Source organism: Carettochelys insculpta, chromosome 5 (genome assembly GCF_033958435.1).
Source record: "Carettochelys insculpta isolate YL-2023 chromosome 5, ASM3395843v1, whole genome shotgun sequence".
NCBI classification, from domain to species: domain Eukaryota; kingdom Metazoa; phylum Chordata; order Testudines; family Carettochelyidae; genus Carettochelys; species Carettochelys insculpta.
The window spans coordinates 16,536,088-16,555,467 of NC_134141.1; the positions used below are offsets into that span (position 1 = coordinate 16,536,088).

Consider the following 19,380-nt stretch of genomic DNA (forward strand, 5'->3'; position numbering starts at 1 on the left):
GTAATTCCCACTGGAAGCCCACATTTGAATGGAAGGTATAAGCATAGAAATTGCCCATCCATGTTTTTATTAATATTCAGGTTGGATCACGTGGGCTAAAAATGTTTTCACTGGTTTTTCATACTACTGGAAGCTTCTTTACAAAGTAGAGTTCCTTCCAGCTATGAACACAATGAGCCCTGGCACTGCACTGCACTGGTGCCTCAACGCAGCACTCAGCAGACTTATAAAAGTGAGAATGTACTTCAAGAGAAAGCACAGCTGATGTGTATTTGCTTCTTAACATAACACAGGCACATTAATAGAGCCTGGGGAATTTTACAAGGAAATTTTACAGCCTCTCAGGTGATTAGTTTCCTGTACCTTCCACCTATACACACATACACACAGATATATATATAGAGAGAGAGAGAGAGAGAAAGAGATATATATATATATAGAGAGAGAGAGAGAGAGAGAGAGAGATCTATCTATCTATAGACAGATATATCTCACATATAATTTGGGTGGAAGGTACAGGAAACTAACCACCTGAGAGGCTGTAAAATATCCTTGTAAAATTCCCCAGGCTCTTGAGTTGTTCTTCATTCTCCATGCTCTGCCCTTCAAGAGACTCCAGTATAATAATAAAGAGAGAGAGAGAGTGTGTATTGGTGTCTTGCACTCAGAGATACACCTCTCATATTACATATAAAAACACCAGGGGCTTTGAGTGTGACTCTAAGATCAGTTGTGTCATAGACTAATACAGATAACAGCATTAGGAGCAAAACAGATGAGTGAAAAAGTTTAGTCAGCCCTTTCCAAAACTTTCAGTAACTGTAGCTCAACAGATGTTGATTTAGTATGCCAGCCACAGTATTTTAACAAAATGAATCTGGGACCCTACATTTAACAAACTTTGCAGTGTTTTCAAGGTATACTCAAGATCTAAATTTTATACATGTCGTTCCTTGGGACACAAGAAATAGGACTGGATTCCCTGAAACATGTAAGAAATATCTTGAGACACTTCTAACAAACTTTTCATCTATTTAATTATTTTAACCATTAATCCCATTTCTAGAAAACAATTATAAAGGGTTTGCTAAACTTTGAGACAATACAGAGAATTTTTGCTGTCATAATTCTCTAACTATGGCCTCAGTCCTCCAAACACTTGTGTGCGCTTAACATGCACAAGCAGCTCCACTGACATCATAGGGGTCCTAACCTGGCAAACTCTTCCATACTCACCTAACTATACTCACCTGAATAATCCCATTACAGAATCAGGCATACATACAAATATTTGAAGGACAGAAGCTGTAATGTATATATGTGTTGACTAGAAGTGTTTTCTTAACATGACAAATAAACTCTTACCATATTATAATCACTCATCACTTCTTCCATATCTGTATTGGTATTAAGTTTATCCACTAGCTGAAAGAAGAAAAAAGTTCAGCCAGTTAATGCTCTGTTCTTTTTAATCACATTAAAAAGTTACAAAAGTGATGACTGATATTGTACTGAACTCAAATATATAAAATCAGAAACGTTAATATACCACATAAAAGCTTCACAATTAACAATTCTCACATGTTCTATACAGCTATACAAAAATAAACAGCATTAATGTTCCCGAAGGGGTACTGATTTCTCATATTCACAGCAAAGTTGATTACTTATAATATGCAGCATTTTTTTTTAAATACACTCCTTGGTTTCCTTTTTCTTCCCCTACAAAATTCAAAATACTTTGTCTCTCTATTGATTTTGTTCTTTATAGGCAAATAGAGAAAGAAATGCTAATTTTCAACTCTATTTCAAAATTGAAACGAAAAGTGTCAGTCCTATTAGCTTAACTCTCTTAATAGCTCAACTATGAATGGTTACTGTCACTTTACAGTGCTCTGTTAACAGAAGTCACTGTCAGAAGAGATTTCCTGACAAAACTTCTGTTCACAGAGTTCGGTCACACACAAAAGCCAATTGGAAGAGTGCTCAACTCTGTTGACAGAGCGGCCAGACTTCCTGGCCACTCTCTTAACGAAAAAGGCACCCGGAAGCACAGCATACAGGGCTTCCCGTTGTTCTGGATGCCCTGTTTGTTGAAAGAAGCCCTCCCTGCAGAGTATCCACTCAGCTTTTTTGTCAACAGAACCTGTTACAGCAGCATTATGCCTCATAGTGGAGAGGTAGAATGGTACCCGCAAAAGTCCTGAGTTCTATCAACATACTGTTGATAAAATTTCTGTTGTGTGTAGACATTCCACCAGTTATGTCGCAAAACTTGCTAGTGTAACCATAGCCAATACAAACACATTTCAGAATAGTATTTGTTAGTCAACTACTACTGCATAGCCAATAAAAACATTGTTTTTATGATTCTATGAAAGCATAGGTTATTATTTAGGATGTTTTTAGAGTAAACTGAAGCATTAAACAATTTATCAAAACCTCTTTGCCCAAATAGAACAGCTTTAAGGACTGTGTCCTTAGAATAGAGAAGGCATTCTATTATGCATTGGAATGATTTTAAAGTAACTAACATTTAAGGCATAGGTAACTCGACAGAATCCTTTTAAAGTTTTGATATTGTGATACATATGTACAATAAACCTGCATAATATCACTAAAATATGCAGATCTATAAATGTACCAGAAACAGATAAAATTATAAGATTTTCTAGTGGATATATCAGTTCAGAGATAATCAGATGTAAAGAACTAGACAGCTGGAATATAAAATTGGACAAGTTTAGAGGGTTTTGTTTTTATTTTTAAGTAAGGACTGGGTTAACATGTGCAGAGGAACACACAGTTTGGGTGCTGACATCCCTTAAGGATGAATTTATCAAAGGTGGAACTCTATGTCTATGTAAAGAACACAGGAAAGAAACTAGTATAATATAGGTGGAATGTGGTCAGAAATGGTAATATGTAAGAGAGTCCTATTTAAATATAACATAAAATCAAGCAACTGAATATTGACAACATGTACAAATATGTATACACCTATGTTAGAAGTCTAGATACTAAGATGGTTGAACTAGTGTGCCTAGATTTAAATGAGATCATTGATAAAACAGGCATCACAGGAACTTGGTAGAATTAAGACAACGAATGAGACACAGTAAGACCAGGATAACAATGTATAGAAATGACAGAGCAAATAGAGGTGGGTAGTTCTGGTCACTCCATCTCAGAAAAAGAATGTAAAAACTGGAGAAAGTACACAGAAGGTGAACAACTATGATGAGGGGTACTGAAGAGCTGATGTGTGAGGGCAGATTAGAAAGACTGGGACTGTTAAACTTAGAAAATAGATGATTAAGGGGGAGATATGATAGAGCTCAATAAAATGATGACAAGTGTAGAAAAGGTGAACAGGGAAGTACAGGCTGCACCTCCCTGGTCCAGCATGACTGGGACTCAGCTGATCCCAAACAAGAGAATTTGTGGGACCAGGTGAGGTCCCTTACCATGGGTCACCAAGCCCACACCAGCACCCTGCCTTGTGCTCCTGCAGCCCTCACTGGGCTGTTGGAGCATGCTGGCTGCAGCCGCATGCTGCCCAGGGCTGCTGGTTCCAGCCCTTCACTGTCCCCAGCTGGGTTGCTGAAGCTGTTGCTCCTAGCTCCAGCTGGCCCTCCTGCCCTTTGGTTCCCAGGCTCTCTGGTCCTGGAGCATCCATGGTCCTGTTGGAACATGGATATTACCAGACCAGAGAGTAACGGTTTTAGGAGGTGCAACACATATTATTTACACCATTACACTACCCAAGAACCACGGGTCACCCAATTAAATTAAAGCAGCATCAGGTTTAAAATAAACAAAAACATTATTTCTTCAAATAATGCAGTCAACTTGTGAAACTTGTTGCCAGGAAATGTTGAGAAGACCAACATGATAACTGGGTTAAAAACAGATAAATTAATGGAGGATGGGAACAAAGATAGTCAGGGACAGAACCCTGTGCTCTGGCTGTGCATAAATTAGAAGCTGGCGCTAGATAACAGGGGATGGATCACATGAAACTGCCCTTTTCTGCTCATTCTTTCTGAAGCCTCTAAGCAGAGGCCACTGTCCGAAGATAGGATTCTAGGCTAAATGGACAACTGGTCTGATTCAGTATAGCTGTACTTATGATCTTATATTAACAAGCCCCAAATAACCAGTGAGGTCACTGATGAAGTAATCTGAGACTTTACAGAAAAGCCAAGGAAAATTACTTTTTTTTTTTTCCAATGACATACTGTAGTAACAACCAAATCTTGATATTGTAGGAAGAGGTTGAATGTGACAATAAAAACACTGAAATGTATGTGTGGATGTCCTTATGAAACTACTAGGCAAGCATTTGTTTCTATTTTAATGGCTACGTCTACACTAGCCAAAAACTTCGAAATGGCCATGCAAATGGCCATTTTGAAGTTTACTAATGAAGCGCTGAAATACATATTCAGCGCCTCATTAGCATGCGGGCAGCCGCGGCACTTCGAAATTGATGCGGCTCGCCGCCGCGTGGCTCATCCAGACGGGGCTCATTTTCCAAAGGACCCCGGCTACTTCGAAGTCCCCTTATTCCTATCGGCTCATAGGAATAAGGGGACTTTCAAGTAGCCAGGGTCCTTTCGAAAAGGAGCCCCATCTGGACGAGCCACGTCAATTTCGAAGTGCTGCGGCCGCCCGCATGCTAATGAGGCGCTGAATATGTATTTCAGTGCTTCATTAGTAAACTTCGAAGTTTCGAAGTTTTTGGCTAGTGTAGACACGGCCAATAAGTGATTTAAAGCAGTTTTAAATAGTAATCTTTCTAATGGAGAAAGGTTGTTAAAAAATACTATAAGTTAAAACCAATATGCTCGCCATACAAAAGCAATTGGGGAAAAAAACATTTGAAACAGCTAATAATAGCATACCATATTGTAGTCTGCCAGTTGACCCTGAAATTCTTTGATTTCACCAGCTAAACTCTCTGCCCTATAAAAGAACAAAAAGTTAAGTTTGAGGTTGCTCTGATTTTGTTTTGCTGCATAAAATAAGTACCCATTTTTAGCATTCTGTAGATTGCACCGTACTGATATTGCAAGACTGGGATAGACAATAAATAGCAGGTGGGCCTTATGAGTGGTCCTCCTTCACCTAAGTGGACCATAGCAGCCTGCAGCCTACTGGGGTCCCACCTGCATCCCTGTGGCTTCCTTTCTCCCACATGCACTTTCGGAATAGGTGAATCGCCTAATTTGTGATCTGTCCCTTCTCTCCTACTCCCTCCCAGAGCTGGAATGCTGTAAACAGCTGATTCGAGGCATTCCAGCTCTGGTAGAAAGGGGGAAGAGTGGGGACAGGGTGCAAATCACGTGATTTGCAGCTCCTCCAAATGTGTTGGAAAGGGGAGGAGCAGGTAAGTGCAGGTTTCCAGTGTCCTGTGTGCCCTTCTCATACCAAAAGGAATGGGGAAAGCCAGGGGTCTGCTGGCCACAAGTGATGGCCCAGTGGGCTGCATGTGGCCCATGGGGAGCAGGTAGCCCACCAATGGTCTAAGATAAGGTCTTAAGAAGGTATGTGGTTATGCTAACATTACACTAACGCAACATGACTCACCTCTTTTCATATGAAAGATAGACAGAATTCTCCTGGTTATACACGTCTATTTCTTTCTGAAGTTTATTTATTTCTGTTGTAAGTTCACTTATTTTGCTTCTACAGAAAAGAAATATAAAAAGATACTTGCATATTTATAAAGCACAACCAAAATACTGTATAATAAAGTAAATATATTATAAATGCATGTGTATTCAAGGTATCTCAAACAGCTCTAGGATCAACTAAAGCAACAAAAAAGATTTTTTTATCTTGGATAAACTCTGTTTAAAGCATTGTACTAGGATAGCATAAAAAGTTTATTTTATTTAAATTAAGAGTATTTTCTCCCTGTTGATGAAACTATCAAGTACAGCTGTTCTAAAAGAACAATCCTACAGCAGTTTCACAACATGATCACTCTCCATATGTATGAGGATACAATTTTTACCCATCCAACATAGAAATCTGACTGAACGTGACAAGGCCTACATCTACACTTGTATTCCTCTTTAGAAAGAGGAATGCAAATGATGGAAATCAAAAATTCAAATGAGACACTGATTTACATATTTTGTGCTTCATTTCATAATCTCTTTTTGGAAGATATTCTTTCAAAAGAAAGCGAGCAGTGAAGATGGGGCTCTTTCGAAAATAAACCCCATCTTCAAAAGAACCCTTCTTCCTATTTTGTTTCAGGAAGAAGGGTTCTTGCAAAGATGGGGTTTATTTTTGGAAAAAGCCCAATCTACACTGTTTTCTTTCCTTCGACAGAATCTCCTCCGAAAAGAGATTATGTAAATGAAGTGCAAAATATGTAAATCAGTGCCTCATTTGCATTTTTGATTTCCCTCATTTGCATTCCTCTTTCAAAAGAGAAATGCAAGTGTAGTCATAGCCAAAGTGTTCTATAAAATATTTCAGACAATAATGAAAAAGGTTAACTCTGCAAATTTATTCTTGGAATTAAGAGTAAAACGTACACCAGGATAGAGTATCTATAAAGGCCTTTTTCACCCCAGAAAGCCTAATGATGGGGAGAATTTCCCCACTAGTGAACACCCAACCTAATCCATATTAATAAGCATGGTTATTCCTAAATTTACATGGTTATATTTTATTGCTTTACATGGGGGAAGACAATCATACTATATCTTGCTAGTGTTGTCATGTACATACCTAAGCAGTCCAAGATAATAGGATTTATCCATAATCTGTCTCTGAGGACCTAACAAAGAAGAACATATCACATTTTATTAGAAGAGAATGTGATGCAAATTAAGTTGAAGGACCAGTAGAAGTTATATTCCAAATGCAGAACCAGCAGTTTCAAAATGTCCTCATGCGGCCTTTACTCAATCAATACAGATGAAAATAGAAATTAATTTTGGAATTTGGTGGGGATTTAGAGTACTTCAGCAACTGACAGTTTCTAACCTTGCACAAGGATGATATCATCTTAAAGAGAGATGCAGATTTCATAAAATCTGCTGGAATTTGCCCTAATATGCACATTCTCTACAACACCAAGTATGTATTAAAAATAAAGACATACAAGTGGTCCGCGACTTACAAACACATCAACTTACGACCAACCTCCAGCTCACTCCCCCACTGTGTGCTCCAACTCACCTCCCGCAGTGGGGGCTCCAGCCGCACACCTGGGGCTTCCCTCCAACTCTGGCAGACCCAGCTCCAACCCCCATGCCTCAACCCCACTGCACACCCTGGCCTTCACCCCCAGCCCCAGCCCCAACCCCAACCCCCCAACCCGTGTGGCCCCAGACCACCCAGTGCCCGCGCGGCTGGCTCAGCATGTGTGGGGTTCTAACTTGCCCCCCCGCTCAAGCACCTCGCCCTGGTGCACCCCATTCGACCCCTCCCTCTGCCTGGCTCAACCCCCCGCCATGGCCACAGCTCACATCCCACCCCATGCGTGGGGCTCTGACTTCAACCCGTGTCTGGGACTTTGGCTCCCAGCTGCGCTTCACATTCCACCTCCACTCAACCACCCCACCCCAGTGCACCCACTGTTCAACCCCCCACCTGGCTCAACCCCTCCCTCCCACCGCCCCAGTTCATACCACCCCCTGCACTTGAGGCTCCAGCTGTCAACTGCCACCGGTGTGCACAGGAGCTTTATACCCGCTGCCAGCTCAACCCACCCCAGCCCCAGTTCACCCCTGTTCAATTCCCCCTCCACCCATCTCAATCCTGCTCAGCACTTGCTGGGCTGTCAGACAAAGCGCACACAGGGCTCCAGCTGTCAGCTGCTGCAGGCACATGAGGCTCTACTGCCTCAGCTAAACGCCCTGTCCCGGTGCACCCTGTTTAACCCCGCCCCCCAATCCTCCACGGCCCCAGCTCACACTCCCCAGCATGCAGGGCTCCAGCTTCAACCTTCACCCAGGGCTCCCAACTCCTGGCACACGGGGCTCCAGCTCCAACCCCACGTACCCACCACCTCCTCAGCCCCGGCTCCAACTCCCTGGCCAGGCTCAACCCCCCACCCCCTGTTGCCTGGGTCCAATCCCCTGCAAGCCCCAGCTCAGCTGCACCCTCCTACCACCCCTGCCACCTTAACCCACCCCAGGCTTAACCCCCCTGCTCCCTCCCAGAGCCCCAACCCAAGCCCTCCCCGACTTATGTGAAATTCGAGAGATTATGGTATAAGGGTATTTCTGATTTACGACCAAATCAAGTTACCACCAGGTGTTCGGAACGTAACCGTTGTAAGTTGGGGACTATCTGTACACACTCAGTTCAGGTATAGTATTTCGACCCCACTTTGTTATCTTACATTCTTTCCCGCAGCTAAGCTTAGAATTTTACATTTAATTCCAGTGTTGTTCTAGGCATCTTTGGCCTTTAGATTTGGTTCCTCTGTGGTGCTCCAGCCTCCCAAGCACTGACTGACTTTTTCTGCAGTTTATACTGATCCAGCCACATCACCAGGTTGAAAAAGTCTTTTAAAACCACAGGATCTTCCTGCCCTGAGCTGCGTCTCTTCTCACCCTTCATATGGAGCTGAAATCACCTTCAGGGGTATTGCATGCTCTTTCCCAGTTCTGGATAAACATCACAGTGCACAACATGAAGAGGCTGCATTTGAACCAGGGACATCTCTCTGAGTAACAGTTTATTTTAAGTCTAGCTACTTTTTAACTTGCCCTTTCTTTTTCACCTGCTCAATGGCGATTCTAGGATATATTCTCTTCTACCATATGACCGCTTTGTGCCATTCCAACTGCAGCTGATCCAGAAAATGGGGCTTGCACTAGCTGTAGGCCACCTCCAACCCTAGGGATATTTTGGTAACGTGATGAGAGTAATACTGTGTCCTAGGAATCGTTGGGCAGGGATGCTGTCCTTAGCCTCTGCCAGCAACTCAGGGGATGAACCAGTCCCTAGTTACCTTTTCTGTCTATTACCTCTGGGGTACCTGGCCACTGTTAGAGGACAGGATCCTGGGCTAATGGAACTTTATTCTGACCTATTATGGCAGTTCTTATCATCTTAGTCCAACCATGGTGAGATCTGCATGGTTTTACAATTGTATAACCGTTTTGTATATAGTGAAGTATATAAATGGTGTTCTGCACTGCTAGAGATACTTAGGCTGCGTCTACACTACGAGATAAAATCGAATTTATAGGTGTTAGCTCAACATTGAAACGTCACTGTCTTCACTGTATATGTCATTAGCTTGATTTAGTTTGTCCTAATATTGATAACAAAATATCGATATTAACGAATGGGTATAGCATCAATTTTGAATTTAAAATCGTGAATAAAGGTCAGTGTAGAAGTGCCATGTCCTTAATTTGAATTTATTAGCCTCTACAAGTGTCCCATATATCCCACAAAGCTATGCTCTTCATCCTGCTACCAGCTGGAGCCTGGAAATTGATTAGGGCTGCTGCACTGTTAATTTCTGAGGTCTTGCAGCTTTGTTAGAGCTGGGAAATTGACAAGAAAGAGCTGCTGTGCTGTCAGTTTCACAGGTCCTGCAGCTTGTGGGGAGCCAGCAAATTGAGCAGGGCTGCTGCGCTGTCAGTTTCCTGGGTCCCCCAAGCTGCTGGGACCTGGGAAACAGACAGCACTGCTGGACCTGGCCCCCAGCTCAGAATGCGGGGCTGAGGGAACTGTGAGTTAGGTTCCCACAATGCACTGCTGCAACAGTTGATGTTTGCTGATTTCAGTGTGGAAGCAACGTGTTGAATTTGTTGGGAGACTGTGGGAAGTGAGGATACTCAAAATCGAATTTAAAAAACCAGCATTATAAGATTGATTTTAATAAATTCAAATTTATCTTGTAGTGTAGATGTAGGCTTAGCCTTTGTTTTTTAATGTTAACATTCTTTTTTTCAAATGTCTTTCAAGAAATGAAACAAAACAGCAGAAATATAGCACTTTAAAGACTACCAAAATGGTTTATTTGGTGATGAGCTTTTCGTGGGACAGACCCACTTCATCAAATCAATAAATAAGATCAAAAATGCCTCTGATTAAGTGGTTTTTAACCATGAAAGCTTACGCCTTAATAAACCTGTTAGTTTTAGGGTGCAACAGGACTCCCTGTTTTTATAGTAAGGCTGTTATTCAAATATATACACAACAAACCACATTTTTAAACCCTTGTACATTCTGTCAGACCTGCCCAAGGATGTCTAAAAGGCATGTCTGACCTAGCAACTATCTCGGTGCCAAATTTCAAGTTGCTGGCCCAGACTAGAGGCACTAGAGCCGCTCTGCCATTCAATTTCCCGTAACTGTATTGACATTGAAGAAAAAGCCAGTATTAAAATGGTAATTCATATATTAAAATACCTTTCACTCCAGTTTTCATTCCACTTAACCCTTGTTGTGTCACTGGACGGTCTGCAACTTTAATCTGAGATGACAACACACCTCCAGTACTTATGAGACCACCACGAGTACCAGGCCGTGATGTTCCAGGGGCCATCTAGACGAAAACAACAGAATAATAAACCAGCCATTATATTTATGCAGTTGTTAAGAAGAACATTAAAAGATCTTGTCTGGATTGTTCTAATAATTAGCAACTAACATATTTTACTTGGTACATTAAAGCTTTAGCAGTATTTTTCTTGCAGAGCATAATTTATACCCAATTTTTTAGAATACATATAAATACTATACTATCAAAACAAAACCTCTACCATATATTAAAAACATCTATTTATATTTGTTTTTGTGACCCAAGGCTATTTTATTTATATTCTTGATCTTCTTTTCTCCGTGAGGTTTGTCTTCTTCCCAGATGATAGTGTAAATTGATTTTCCACTGTTCTGTTTATTGTGCTATGTGATAATCTTTTAGCAAACAGCCTCCAATCAGAGATTTTAAAAATCCATTCAATTATACCGTTATTTTACTGTCAGGTATGTCAGAACTGATTTTCCTTGCCATCCTCCCTCGTCCCCCTCCCTAACAAAAAAATCTCAGATTTCTATTTATCTGGGGAGAAAAACATAATGTCTGAAGTTCATGTTGCACATATAACACTTCTGTTATTGTAAGAGCTTACTCTTTATTAAAATCTCCTACTTCAACAGAAGTGCAGGCTAAAACTAGCCTACAGGTTGAATCTCTCTAGTCTGGCAACCTTGGGACCTAACTGCTGCTGAATGAGAATTTGCTGGAACACGGGAGGTCAATATTCTCTAGCAGCATTACTGACACTTCCACTGCTTACCGGACTCTTAAAAGACCTTTGGGGTATATTATAGCTAAATAATAGCACAGAACACTGAGAGCCAGGACTGGAGGCTGGAAATAAACTTATGTGACTGCGGTAAACTTGGCCACACCCATGATAAGCAGACATCCAGCTAACTAAAATCATGCCAGGCCATGGATATTGCCAGAGCAGAGTGTGCCAGACTAGAAAGGTTGTACTGGATATGCCTGTACTGGCTACTGAAAAGATGATATATTAGGGAGAATAATGTCTCTAAGTTGGTTGCAAAGGACAGATTGTTAGGGAAGAGCCAAGTCTTTTTAACCATGGGCTGTACTGTAAAAGTCCAAGCCTGTTTGTTTTAGTCCTGAAGCGTAACAGCAGATGCCTTACAACTTCTGCAAAATGGATTTTGCTTGGTTGCAGGTGTTAGATGTGAGTGGCATCACACTAATATCTAGTAATCTTTTAACAACTGTGAGTCTTGATCACTGCATGCCATACCAAAATAAGAGGTAATCTGAAGACAGTGTGAACTATGCCCGTGACATGAAGAATATCATAGGAAAGGCAACTGATGAACTATGTCTTGACACCTCTCTAACAAACCAGACATGTCTGTGGTTTCTAATAGTGACTTTAAAGGCTACATTCCATACAATATAATATATGGCTATAACAGTTTCCAACTCACCTCCTTTTAATACACAGTAAAAGAACAGTTCTCAAACTTCATCACACCATCACCCCTTTCTGCAAACAAATTACTACACCACCCTAGAAGGGGGACTAAAGAAAAAGCCTGCACAAGCACCACCACCTAAGTCCCAGTCCTGGGCAGGGGACCAAAGCTATAGCCCAAGGGCTTCTGCCCTGGTTTGCAGACATGTAATCTGGGCGCTGGATGGTGGGGTTTGAGCTTCAGACTTACTGGGTCCCAGAGCCCACACCTGCCTTGGCAACACCATTACAATGGGAGTCAGGACCCACTGTGGGATCTCAACCCAAAGACTGAAACCCCTGCATTTGACAAATGTTCTTGGAACGAAGAAAGATATATGAAGTATGATAAAATAATACAAACTGCTACCTACAATTACAATTATTGCAGCTACCAGATTCTTCATGACAGAAAAATCAGATAAAATCTAAATATTCAAAACATTAAATCACTTTAACACACCCCTGTTCCCAATCTGGCAGCTGATGGAGTGCGTAACAAGGATGAAGAAGGCCTGGCTGTCAGCCCCACTCCTCTGGAAACGGGACGGGCTGTAGGTGGCCTGTGATTGTTAGCCATTTGCTTTATTTTAAGCTTCTCCCTGGAAAAAAACATATTATGCACATGTCCTGTAATTAGAACTGATTCTTTACTAATATAAGTATCAGAGTGGTAGCCATGTTAGTCTGTATCTGCAAAAACAAGAAGACCTGATGAAGTGGGTCTTTGCCCACAAAAACTTATGCTCCAAAACGTCTGTTAGTCTATTATGGGCCACCGGATTTCTAGCTGGTTTTACTAATACAGATGTTTTGGGAGTGTGCTGTGCATTGGGGAAGTACCAGAGAGTACTGGAAAGTTGAGAGGTGTGAGGAACATGGAGTGGATGTAAGGTAATACGGGGTTATACAGGAATTATAAATAATGGGAATGCTTGGGGGAGTGCTGGGTATATATGGAGCACTGTGGAAGCAATAAAAATACTTAGGTGAGTGGGGAGTGCAAGGGGAAGCAAAGGCAACTGTGGGGGTATACCAGGATTAGCAGGAAGTAAAATAGGTGAAACTGTATATTGTGGAGAATTCAGTGGGGCCTATTAGAGGATAGGTGGGGAGCCAAGGTGGCACAGGAACGATAGGGATACTGGGTGTTTGGTTTGGTGGGATTTTGCTGGCGGCACTAAGGGCCACAGGAAGGGCTCTGCAACCTGTGGTTCCAGAGGACCTGTGGCTCTTTAAGGACTTTTTTGTGGCTCTTGATGATATAATTGCAAAGTTAAAAAAAACCTCCTGATTATTTTCAATAAATGGAGAATGTCTAAAAGCCTGACAATTAACAACTCATATCTAAATAGCAAATGATATGTGATCTCAAAACACTGAATAACCCCTCCTTTAACATTTGCAGTGAATTGTGGGATATGATACTGTGTCTGTGTATGATTGGGTTGCTAATAAAATCTTGATTTCAAAAAAGGAAAAGGAACCTTGTGGCATTCCAGCTGTGAAGGGCAATATGCATTTTAAGAAAAAAAAACTGAAATTAAATGGTTACAAAAAGTATAGTTTGACTTTATTTATTAAGGATATGCATTGTGGCTCTTGAATTACTTTTTTTTTTTTAAATAAAATTTTGGAAAAGAAAAAAAAGGCTCTTGTTATTTTCACTGCTGACTCCTGGCCATCAGGGATACGATGGCAGTGGATTATAGGGACTTTAAGGGATATGGGGCTGGCACTAGGAAAAAATGGAGTACTAGTGCTCTGAGGGGAATATGGGGTGACACTTCAGTATATGAGAGAATACAAGTTCACCAATTTCTCCCCCAAGTGCCCCACCCCACCACTCTGGCTCTGCAATGAGCAAAAACAAGGGGAAATTGACAAAATTTCATAGCACACTTGGACAGGTCTCACAGCACACCAGTTGAAAATCACTGCAGTGTCGGTAATGGGGGCACTGGAGATAGAGTTGGTGGTGGCATTAGGAGCGGTGCAGTGGGTACTAGGGACAGAAGAGGTCATCAGATGAAACTAGGAGGCAACAATGGGGGCAGCAGGGATAGAAGTGGTGGATAAAAGGTGGCCATAGGTGGTGAATAGACCTGTTGTGCTCTAGCATCAGGAATATTCCTGGCCCGGGACTGGTCTCCACTAAAGTATGCTGCTTGTCTCCCCCTGCATCCCCTGGTCCCACCTGCCACCTTCCACATGACTTAAAACCCCCGCTACTGCCACCACTGCCAGTGCAGCAGGACTAGATCAACTTCCTGTTGCTCACTCCCACGAGCTCCTAGCATATTCATCCCTGTGCGGCGCATGAGGGGAAGCAGTGTCTCCATACCATGCACTGATCCAGCCATAGGGATGAACATCACCAGTCCTGGGGAGCGAGCAGCAGAAAACCACTGTAGTCCCACTGTGCTGATGCTGGTAGAGGCACGGGATCCCTCTAGGCATTTTAAGTCACTTAAGAATGGCAGGCAAAGCTGGGGCATGCACACAGGGCGTGCATGCAGGGGCTGCAGGCAGGTAGCAGCACCCAAACACCCTTTCCCCCGCTCCCACAGGAGCCAATACCAGAAGGGATGTCCCAGATAGTACGGCATCATGCAGACTCCAAAACCTGCCCCTTCTGCCGCCAGCCTGCCTCCTCTTCAGCCCCACAAGCTCCCTCCCACTGCCTGTAGCCAGGAGCCGTACCCCGCCCCAGGCCAGAGCCAGCACCCAGCCTCTAACCCCAGAGCTTGTGCCCCAGGTCCCCACCTGCACCCACATCCCCCCCCCACCCCGGAGCCTACACCTCGCCCCAGCCCAGGACGGAGCCTGTACCCAACCTCCAAGGCAAAGGCCAGGAGAAACGGGGCGAGTTCGGGTGGGGGCTCTGGCCACTGGCCCGGAGGTGGGGATGGGGCCCCAGAGAAGGGCACTGAGGGCGGCTCCCTCTCAAACAGCGCGCGCGGCAGGACGGGCGCGGGGCAATGTAGGAGTCTCCGCCCCGCGGTCTCACCCAACTCCGCCGCGCCGACTACCTGGAGCCGATTTGCTCCTCCCGACCCGTCCCCTCGCGACGGCCGTATCACAGCAACGGGCCCAAGCCGTCGGGGCCAGCAGCCAATCATGGGCCGCAATCCCTGCGCTCTCGCGAGATTCTGAGATTCCAACGCCGGGAGAGAGAACGACAGACGAGTGCCGCCCCCCAGTGTATTCTCCCCCGCCATCAGCACGCGTAAGCTCACGGGGACCTCAGCGCCTACAGGCGCCGGGAAACGACAGTCCAATCCTGAAATTTGCGAGGCCCAGCTCGTCGCAGAACTCTACGCAATGGCCCAATCAAGGCCCTACACATCCCAACATGCAATGCGCCAGCTCGGACTTCCTGGGTCTGCTGAGACTACAACTCCCAGCATACGTCGCGTCACCAGGTCGATGTGGAGCTCTGCACGCTAGGCTATGCAGTCTCCACCCGTTCAATGGTCTCAGGTGCTCTGGGAGGGGGGACGGTCCGGCACTTGTTGATGACGACTTCCGGCGGCGGGACGGTTGCTGTTGCTGTGTCAGGGTCTTTCAGCCAGGCAGCTCCGCTGCTCGGCGCTGGCTTTCTCGGGCTGAGGCGACTCTTCCAACGGCAGCGAGAGCCGCGGCCATGGCGAGCGCGGGCAGCACTTACCGGCTCCGCTGCTCCCTCGTGGGACACGAGCTGGACGTGCGGGGCCTGAGCCCCGCTCTGTTCCCGTCGGGGGGCTTTGTGTCCGTGTCCCGGGACCGAACCGCCCGGCTCTGGGCCCCCGACGGGTGAGTGCTGAAGACCGCGGCCTGTGGGGCGGCCGGGCCCTCTCACGCTTGCGCTTCGTGCTCTGTTTTCCCCTGCAAGCTCCCTTTGGCGTGCATCCCTCGGGCTGGGCTGCGGTGCCCCGCTCACAAGCCTGCGGGGACTGGGGCTAGGAGCGTCGGCCTGAACCCAGGCGTCCTCTATGCTGCGGCAGCCCTGCATCTCCGCGATTCCCCGGCCTAGTCCTGACGTTTTCTTCTTGGTTCTAAGACCTAGCTGTTCACTGGCTTGTTGCTTTGGGCGTCGGAGCCGGGTCCAGCAGCTGAGTCTGGCTTTAATCTGCACTCTTTCTATAGGCGGCCAGAGCCGCTAAACGTCCAGGCCGCCTGCGTTTGTTTACAATCGGACCACAGCCTTGTTTTGTTGCTCTGTGCTTTTCCTAACCAGCTGGAGATTTTCTCAGTTCCCACAATCCACCCTGGAGTGGGCACACTTGTTATAGTTTGCTGTTTATCAGGATTTCTTCTGCAGTCTGTTATAGCTTGATAACTGGAGTCTGTGAGTGATCATAAAGTGCAGTGCTTGCATCTACTTTATGGAGTATTCAGGGCATGAGGCTCAGATCAGAGTGCTTTATAAATTCTGCAGTTACCATCGTACCTGTAAATATGTATGTGTGTGTGTGTGTGTGTGTAATATATATAATGAAGCAATAATAGATTAAAGGGATACTGTAAACTTCTTAGTCTTTTAAAATACATTCATGTTTTAGCATATCAAAATAGTCTGAATTTTTAAAATTGCTTTTGCAAGTTTGTTTTAATTGTATTAATTTTTCATTTAACATTCAGAATAGTGTCCTCCAGAAAGGTAGAAACTGAAAATACAGATATTGTATGTGCTGATATGACTTATACGCAAAGTGTAGTCCAGTGAACAAAAGAGCAACTTTTTGTTGACTGTTTTCAGTTATAAAAATCTTAGATGTTTTAAAACAACTGCCCAATTTTCTCTGTATAGATTTGCAGGTTCACACTGAGTCACTGAATCAAAACTAATTGAGTGAGCCAGGAACTGAAACTGAGAGCTGACTTCTTGTTCTTTATTATACAGAGGGTGTATTGCTATTGCTGTGTAGTGTATACCTAGAATAGTGGCAAAATGTATCTATTTCTGGGTCCACAGTTTAAAAATATATTAAAGGTATCCCTGATTTACTGGGTATGCACTTTTCTTTTCTAACAGAATGGAAAGAGATGTGATTGACAAATTTGTGTAAATATTTAGCCAGGTGGCTGTCGAAAAAAAATTGTTTTGATTTGAATGAGGGGAAACTGTAGGGAGCTTTTGTTATTGGTGGGTAGAACTCCTAAAATTTTCTAACAGATTTATCACAAATGAGGGATTTGTCCTATCTTTCAGATTAATGTGATAGCTCTTTCCAGTTGTCTTCCACTATGTACATTAAAAAATTATAGGGTTACTTTGGAAAGGGGTCAGTGGGAAAGGTATCATAAATTCTTGGCTGCACATGGCTCTAGCCATTTGTTCATCAACTTTTTGGCACAGGAGAGGATTTAGCATAACATTTAGCCTAACATTTTGACATCTGTCTGCATGCAGTACTGAAGAAGTCGAAGGAAGTTTTCCAGATGTTTATATTTAAAGGCTTTTTTTCTCACCTAGACTGACTGTTCAGACGAAGCCTTGAAACTTTGTACAGAGTCATCAAGTATTGTGTAAACAGACCAAAAATAGAAATATTTTTCTCCTCTAAGGGCTCATTTATTTTAATACTAGATGTGTCTTGCAGGTTTAGAAAATACCTTTGTGAATATATGGAAATATACATCACATCTCAGAGCTGGAAGGGACCTCAGGAGGTCATAGAGACCAGTCCTCCTGCTCTTGGCAGGAACAAGCACTATCCCTGACAGATTTTTTTTTTCTTAAATCTATTTGCCCCAGACCTCTAAATGGTCTCCTCAAGGATTGAGCTCACAACCTTAGGTTTAGCAGGCCACTGCTCCAACCATTGAGCTATCCCTCCCCCTTAGTTGATATTCATTTTAAAGCACGAGACCTATTTCACAATAGGTTTTTGTCCATTTATGGTGTAGTTGTGACAAATCCCAAATCAGAATGTGAAGAAAACAGTGTTACAACATGCACTCTGTAGGTTGAGATGCTTGGAGTTGCAACCCTGTAAGGGTTCAGAACTTCAAAAATCTGTTCATAACCCGAAGAGCTAATGAAATGTGTACAGTCTTCAAGCTCTCATACCAAATCATGGTTGAGCATGTGTACAAAAGTGTATATTTAAGTCAGTGAAAAGCCTTTTACTTCATGTGGGGAAAGGGGAGACAGTGAGAGCAGGTTTGTCGCCTATGCCCAGTCTGTTACAGGATTGGGGCCTTAATCTGCAGTGGTAATAGACAGGTGTTAGTCAACTTGTGCATGTCTTCTAACGACACAAGCATAAATAACTTGCTGATTGATGTCTTATTAGCTATTGAAGAATGATGTTTTCTTTGTAGTAAAGTTAAAAAAAAAAACTTAGGTTATATGGTTCAGCACTGAAATCAAGGTCCACTCCACGTTAACTTTGCCCATCTGTGTATCTATCTGGTGGTCAGAAGTAAAAATTTCTGTAATGTATCTTAGACATGCTTTCAAATAACATTTTAATTTAATATATTATCACATCAAAATTTTCTGCTCTTAAGCTTGTCTAGGAAAGCCTATGTTATTGGGAAATCTAAATTTATGGAAACAATTTCAGTCCACGCTCTGAATGTAATAAGGGAAGTTGATGTAAAATTGAAGTAAAGGAGGTATTGCAGAATTAATATTAAAAAGCTAACTGCACGTGTATGGAGGGAAGCAGAAGTTATTGGAAAATACTAAAATTCTCAGTTGCAGTATGATCCTTAAGTGTTAAATATTAGTAAAAGAAATAAAAACAAAAAAAAAACCCGTAAGGGAAGTTAAAATGTGCAGATTTTTTTGGAGGGAATTTATAAATATATATCAGTGCTAAGTGTCAACCAGTAAGATTTCAAGGAAGTGTATCTAGACACACTTATTGATTTCTGTAGTTACATTCATTTTTTATGTTCTGTTTGTGCAAACAGTTTTCACTAAATTTTGAAAATGTTTGTGGGATTCAGTAAAATACTTGACATTCAAGTAAAGTAAAATCAGGAAAAAATCTTCTATCATCAGTGTAATAATCAAAACAAAAAAGCAGTCCAGTAGCACTTTAAAGACTAACCAAATAATTTATGAGATGATGAGCTTTCGTGGGACAGACCCACTTCTTCAGACCATAGCCATACCAGAACAGACTCAATATTTAAGGCACAGAGAACCAAAAATAGTAATCAAGGTTGACAAATCAGGAAAAACATTATCAAGGTGAGCAAATCAGAGAGTAGAGAAGCAGAAGGGGGCGGGGGAGGATTCAAGAATTAGATTAAGCCAGGTATGCAAAAGAGCCCCTATAATGACCGAAAGAATTCCCATCCTGGTTCAAACCACATGTTAATGTGTCGAATTTGAATATAAAAGAGAGTTCAGCAGCTTCAGCATTCCTCAGCTCTCATCTCCTAT

General features: G+C 43.0%; 2 protein-coding genes across 4 annotated transcripts in view; one reads left to right on the forward strand and one right to left on the reverse strand.

Annotated features, from left to right (window-relative positions):
- Positions 1-15,087, reverse strand: part of IFT74 (intraflagellar transport 74) — a 59,346-nt gene extending 44,259 nt beyond the window's left edge. Inside the window, exons 1-7 of one of the 2 annotated variants that reach the window (XM_074994051.1) lie at positions 15,029-15,087; positions 12,460-12,598; positions 10,402-10,537; positions 6,751-6,799; positions 5,593-5,691; positions 4,908-4,968; positions 1,366-1,425 (exon numbers count right to left, since the gene is read on the reverse strand). In XM_074994051.1, coding sequence (XP_074850152.1) covers positions 1,366-1,425; positions 4,908-4,968; positions 5,593-5,691; positions 6,751-6,799; positions 10,402-10,537; positions 12,460-12,576 — 522 coding nt within the window. In that variant the 5' untranslated portion in view covers positions 12,577-12,598; positions 15,029-15,087. The other variant, XM_074994050.1, reaches the window with a different exon arrangement.
- Positions 15,088-15,485: 398 nt separating this feature from the next.
- PLAA (phospholipase A2 activating protein) overlaps positions 15,486-19,380 on the forward strand; it is a 31,486-nt gene continuing 27,591 nt past the window's right edge. The window contains exon 1 of one of the 2 annotated variants that reach the window (XM_074994053.1): positions 15,486-15,791. In XM_074994053.1, coding sequence (XP_074850154.1) covers positions 15,643-15,791 — 149 coding nt within the window. In that variant the 5' untranslated portion in view covers positions 15,486-15,642. The remainder of the gene's footprint in view (positions 15,792-19,380) is intronic. The other variant, XM_074994052.1, reaches the window with a different exon arrangement.